Source organism: Syngnathus acus, chromosome 10 (genome assembly GCF_901709675.1).
Source record: "Syngnathus acus chromosome 10, fSynAcu1.2, whole genome shotgun sequence".
Classification (NCBI taxonomy): Eukaryota; Metazoa; Chordata; class Actinopteri; order Syngnathiformes; family Syngnathidae; genus Syngnathus; species Syngnathus acus.
In genome coordinates this window covers 20162030-20168195 of record NC_051095.1, presented here as the reverse complement: position 1 = coordinate 20168195, position 6166 = coordinate 20162030, and the positions used below count along the sequence as shown (strand labels likewise).

The following is a 6166-nucleotide window of genomic DNA, read 5'->3' as shown; positions in this document are numbered from 1 at the left end:
GCAGCAATTAAATCGCAATTCTTTGTTTTTAACGAAGTTATATGACATTTAATGGAATTTTCTCTTTGAAAATTTTGCTTTTGTGCGCAGCCTCAGAGCCTTTGCATGTGATTGTAAATACCTGTTAGTTCTAGTGGATTGATGACCCTATGTGGCAGTGCCCAACACTGAAGTCTCTGGCCAACTATAATGTGAGCAATTGTAGATTAATAGGAATGTAACTCAATGTTAAACTGTTTCTTAACAAAATGCTCTAAATTTTAAAAAAAATGTTGCATTGAAACTACTTTTACAAGTACAATTTGTGCCAAAAATTACTGATGAATGTAACTAAATGCAGTGTAACACAAACACGTTGTCGTGTGTGTGTGTGCGCATGCGACAATGTGTTTTGTGCTCCATTGTTTTTTCATGTAGGCTTTACTGATGATCAGCAGAAACACTCAAGCGTAGGAGGTTTGTGCACCTTTCCTCCTGCGTCCATCTGGGCTTTCTTGGCCCTTATGTCACCTTGTCCCTCTCTCCCACTCTGTTTATTATTTATTTTATGACTCGCAAAAGTCCCTGTGGCGATCCAGCTTCTCCCTTTCCTCTTCGTCCAGCAAGAAGCCGTCAATGTAGGAGAAGAGCTCCTCGGACGCCATGGGGGTGATGAAGCGCTCCCGATCCTGCCCGAGCTTGTCCACCAGCACCATGCTGAAGTATTGCCTGGAGATTCGGAATGTGAGCCTGTTTGGGAAATCGTTGAAATCCAGTTGCGGTCCCTTATTAGGTGGTAATATGCACTGAGTCAGATGTCTGATTCATGTGTGTGAGTGTGACTTGTGAGGGAACTCAATGAAAGCATTTTCCAGTCTGGAAAACCGAGGCTTTACACAAATTGGACTCTCCGTTGGAAAATCCACTATATATATATATATATATATATATATATATATTTGCCTCTACTTAGATGACTGAGTGTCTGTCTGGTGTGATTCTGTTCATAGTTGTTGCTCTGTTACAGAATGATGTAACTTGAATAGTAAGTCTGTCTTTGTGTATATATATGTATATGTTGATAAAACAAGTTCAGTGCAATAACTAATGGTGTATTATTAGCAAGAGGTAAGGTTGATTTGTGATTTGCTGATGTCTGAACTGGACGGGCGGGGCACTGACGATGCGTTTTGTTCAGTTGGTGAATGTCAAGACTGGGACGCCTCGACGATTTACAACCTATTTGTATTGAATCTCAGCGTTTGAGTGTGAATGCACTTCCCGAATCAAAAGTTGGTGGAAATCACTTGAAATTTCTCTCAACATCACCTCAGTTCCTCAACAACTAGCGAGGTCAAGTTGTGATCCTTGATGCGTCCTATCTCACGCGGGGGCGAGTCCAGCAGCTCGATGAGCGTCACGTGGCGCAGTTGTAATCCGCAGTCTGCTTTCTGGGGGTGGGACGAAAGCAGAGAGATTGTTGACCACCTTTGTGGGGGGCTTTCAAGTTGTTCAAAGTTCTCCTCACTTGTATCATGATGTTCTGCAGCTGGTAGTCTGGGTCGGCTATGTCGGGCGCAGACAGGATGAGAAGTCGCCTCGTCTGGAAAAATTGACGTAGTAGAGCCGACACCGTTTTCACATTTGTCTCGATCGCCATGGCTACAACACACAATATCACTGTCAGCAAGATAGACATACGTATTTTGTCTGCATTCTACCAGTGGGTATTTCTTTATTCAAATAACCCAAGACAATTGAGCTGCGACCTATATTTAAATGGGGTCACTTTGTTATTGATTAGGGTCAATCCTGATTCTAATATTCGGCAGACAAAAATTATTTAACATAATAGGCCTGTTGATTCAAAACCTATTTAATGAATAAAATGTATTTTTTTATTCAACACTTACACCAAAGATAATTACAGGCAGGTTGTGGCTAACTACACTCAGGCGTGGCTATGAGATTTTTATAATGTTTAGCCACATCGGCTAAGAGGTTTCATAACCCAGGGCTAATATTGACAATAAATAAAATGGTGTATTGAATTTTATTTTATTTTATTTTGTCAAGCTGTTGCAGGAAATAAAATCATATGACTCCAGCAACAGTTTTTTAAGAAGACTATAAATCTACCCCAAAAAATATATAATCTTGATCCAGATGACTTGATTTTGTGGAACCACTTGGATGCTATTTCTGAATGTAATAATTCCCACTAGTTTGTATTTCGTACTCACGAACGCACTCCACAGGGTCGTCACTCCAGCTGCGGTCTTGCTGGCAAACCCGACTGGACACGCCATTGCGCTCGTACCCGCCATCGCAGTGGTACTCGCAGACGGCGCCGTAGTTGGTGGCATCGGAGGAGCAGGTGAGGGAACCGTGCAAAGGCGGAGACAAGGCAGAGCACCTCCTCACTGGGAGGAAAAAAAGAGTAGTGTGGTGTTATTCAATGATTCACAACCACTGAGTCACCAAAATGATCCAATTACGCTTAATTTGTCAAAAATTATTAACTCACTACAAATAATGTAGTGAGTTATCTCAATGACACATTCAGTATAGGCAGAACATGCTCCAAGTGATACATCTGCTCACCTTCAACACGGACGATAAATTTGCAGGCAGCTCTGTTTCTGGCTTGATCGTACACTTTGTAGCGAATTATATTGGCTCCCTCGTTAAAGTCCGTGCCGGGCTGCTGGCCAACTAGAATCACACTACAAAGACAAGAAAGTCGAACTCGTCCTTCCATTTGAAACGAGAAAAAGGTCCTAAAGTTAAGCAGAGACATACTCAAGTGTTTTATCAGCTGTGTCTGTGGCAACCGGTGCATCCCAAGTTACTCTGGCAGTCAGTTTACCAGGTTCTGCCACACTGATTCTGGATCGCGGACATCTGATTTTTGGAGGTTCTGTGTCTGAAATCAGTTGGAGACCCACAACACATTTTATGGAAAACTGATCTTTCATTGTAGACAAATACAGCAATCCCTCGTTTTTTGCGAGGGTTACAGTCTACACCACCGCCGTGAGCAAGTTTGCTAAATAGTGACCACATGATTTGTATATTTTTTTCATAAAACCAAACCTATATATACACATGTGAGGTCCAAGCATTAGTTTTGTGTGGACCGCCAGTTGCCCATCCCAGTCCTAGCATTTAAAAACAAATAGTGGATGAGGTTATGATTGTGTGTGTGTGGGGTGGGGGGGTTATATACGCAAGGACATATTTTTTTTACATTTAACAGGGCAAGTGATGAGTAACTGTATTTATTCTTTATTTAGTTAGAACAATAGTCTAGGCTCCCTGGCTTCAGAACCACTACTTTAAGGAAACATGAAGCTGAAGAGACCACAGCTTTGGATTCCATTAGCAGGATGAGAGAAAATATGTTTACTTTGGTGAAAGTGAACCCCAAGAGAGCTGTGCTTGTGGGTGGAAAAAAAAAAAAAAAAATCGCAAGTCAGCAAAGCAGATGTACCAAGTTTAGCTCCATTTTACGGCTGCAGATTGAAGCTATCAAATGTAAGAAAATTCTTCATCACTGCGTTTTTTTCAATGTGTGACTTCTGGTGACTGTACTTAAGCATAATTTTCAGTTATCAGTACTTAAGTACTGTATCTGTACCTCTACTTAAGCACAGAGTGCGAGCACCTCTGAAGCGTACCTAAGCAAATGGGCTGTGCCCCGCTCCAGGTCCCCCCGTGCTGACACGTGCGTGTGTACTCCCCCTCAATGTGATAGCCGGGGGTGCAGGTGAAGTCGCATCTGGAGTCCACCACAAAGCCCTGAGTGCACGTGTATCTGCCGTGCGGAATGAGAGGCAACACACCGCATCGCATCTCTGCAGGACAAAATTAAGATCAACTTGATACTCTGATGGAATGATTGTGTCCATTCTACGGTTCCCTCCAATAATATTGGAAAGGGAAGGTCAATTCTTTTGTTTCTGCTGTATACAGAAGACAGTTTCAGATCAAACATGTTTTACAGTAAGAAAAGGCATTTACAGTATATCTAGATGGGTAAAACACCTCTAGACATAACACCATGCAATTACAACCCCAAACCTTTTATGGCGGGGCATCAATTATTATTATTTGTCGGCTCCATCATGCATGACGAGCATTTGCTTTATACTTAATTACTGTAATATCTTCGCCTGTGGGAAAGCAGAGCTACAATCTCCAATTAACTTGTCATCCCCCAAGACGAACTGTGACGTTTGTTAACGGCAACTTCCACTCACTGCGGCAGACGGCGACCCCTGACCAGCGACGGTTGGCGAGGCACTGGATGGACGTCCGACCAATCAGGCGGTAGCCTCGATCGCAGCTCATGGTGCAGCGGGTGCCCTGGGTGGTCCGGTATGCTCGACCTCGTGGGGAATGGCAGGACAGCTCCCCGTTGACGAGACGTGGAGAGTGACACCAGTGAAGTTCTGGTGGAAAGGACATTTGTAACGTATGTACGGTATGTGTAATAAAGGCCAGGGACACTAAAAGCTAAACTAAAAAGGTCGGTCTTGAGCCTGCTCTTAAAAACATTACCGTTCTCTGTGGCCCTGCCGAAAAGACACCTCGCCGTGGGTATGTGTCCAAACTCTAGGAATGACTAAGAGCCCCACATTTGTAATAAACACATCTACTTGTATTTTGTTAGTGTATTATAACACTGGTATACTGTGATTTTGATCTTTAGAGATAAGTCTGGCCCATCTGTGCATTATTATTATACGTACTGGTGTAGTCGAGATGATGCTCATCATCTTCCTCGGCAACATCATCATAGCCACCATCCTCTATGGTCGCACACACAGCTGGAACAAGGAAAAAAAGAAACGCATAAAAAAAACTAACAAAACTCCTTTAAACTGGGAAGAGGTGTAGAAACAGTTAAGATGATACTGAGGAATCTCAGCAACACAAGCTTTCTTTAGCAGGAGCTTAATAACATTCCAGCATTCACACATTGCATATACTTGGGGGAAAAAAACTTTTTTGGGTCATCATTTTCACTGGTTAAGTTATAATTAATTATGACATGCTGGGGAATCCCAAATGTTGTTTTCCTGAAGTGTGAGTGAGGTCTAAATGTGAACCACATCTGTATCTAATGCACATCTTATTACTGAATACCGCAAAAAAAAAAAAAATAGCTGACTGGCTTATCACGGGGAGACAATGCTAGACCTTATTCACAGGCACAAAAGTAAACTATCCATTATTATCATCATGAGAGCTTCACGGACTCACCTGCGAGAAGTAAAGAGAACAAAAAGAACACCAGTGGTCGAGTCATAGTCAAACCTTTGGACGGGAAAAAGGATGACACTGCTGGGAGGAAAAACGTTGTGCGCAGCTTCCCGTTGGCTGGAGTCTAACTCCCAACAATGTCAAACTTTGCAAAACCTTGACAAGTGACACTCAAACGAATTTTAAAAAGCCCCACTGGTTTGTTTCCGGTGAAAAATAAGCTTTTCTGTCTTCTCGGGAGTGCTCAGCCGAAAAGCTCCTTGTTACTTCAGTGACGAGTACAAACCCACTAGGGGGGGCTGTTGTCTCGTGTCACTCAATGACGTTCCAGCGTGTCGATAAGACAAAAAGTGATTCTTAAAATAATTAATACTCCTATGTGCGTTAATAGTCAAATGTACATTTTCTCTCAATAATTTACGGAATTACTGTGTTTCAGTTGAGTGATTATATGACAGTCGCGCGAAACTATAGCGAAGATTCAACAAAAAGTTTGAGAACTTTCATAATAAAAAACAGAAAGATTGCTCATTTTCAGTATGTTTGTTGCGATATTTTCATTGATAATACAACTGAATTGATTTCAGAATTTATCATTTTCTAAGGAATCCCTCAATACAACGCATGAATAAAACTGTACTAAATAGTATGAGCTTGCCTATCACTTTATTTTGAAAGCATCGTCGGAGAGAAAGGATGAACGATGACGACTCATTGAGACTTTTTCAAGGAGGAAAAAAATTGACACTTCTTTGAAGTAAAAAGATTTCTTTTCCACTTAGCTAATCTTTTTTTTTTGTTTTTGTTGTTCATGCTGTTGTTCTTGTTGTAGTTAATGCAGTATTATCTCAATAAAATTCGGCTGAATTTCTTACTACGCTTTTCTTTGGTTATTCCCACCAGACTTTCTTCGTGATTA

General features: G+C 41.7%; 1 protein-coding gene across 1 annotated transcript; it reads right to left on the bottom strand.

Annotated features, from left to right (window-relative positions):
• Window positions 1-359: 359 nt before the first annotated feature.
• Window positions 360-5636, bottom strand: srpx2 (sushi-repeat containing protein X-linked 2). Its single transcript, XM_037261050.1, has 10 exons — window positions 5248-5636; window positions 4734-4811; window positions 4242-4433; window positions 3660-3836; window positions 2782-2905; window positions 2584-2705; window positions 2223-2402; window positions 1508-1641; window positions 1309-1430; window positions 360-729 (listed from the first exon to the last, which is right to left on the bottom strand). Exons 1-10 carry the CDS (start codon window positions 5291-5293, stop codon window positions 546-548), a joined length of 1359 nt encoding a protein of 452 aa, XP_037116945.1. The 5' UTR covers window positions 5294-5636; the 3' UTR covers window positions 360-545.
• Window positions 5637-6166: the final 530 nt, after the last annotated feature.

What these genes read in the sequence shown, in the direction of transcription:
- srpx2 (XM_037261050.1), bottom strand. Translation starts at nt 5,293, where the DNA reads ATGACTCGACCACTGGTGTTCTTTTTGTTCTCTTTACTTCTCGCAG. An exon ending in GTTCTCTTTACTTCTCGCAG is followed by an intron (nt 4,812 to 5,247) that starts GTGAGTCCGTGA and finishes TCCTTGTTCCAG; the next exon opens with CTGTGTGTGCGACCATAGAG. An exon ending in CGACCCTGTGGAGTGCGTTC is followed by an intron (nt 1,642 to 2,222) that starts GTGAGTACGAAA and finishes TGTGTGTTGTAG; the next exon opens with CCATGGCGATCGAGACAAAT.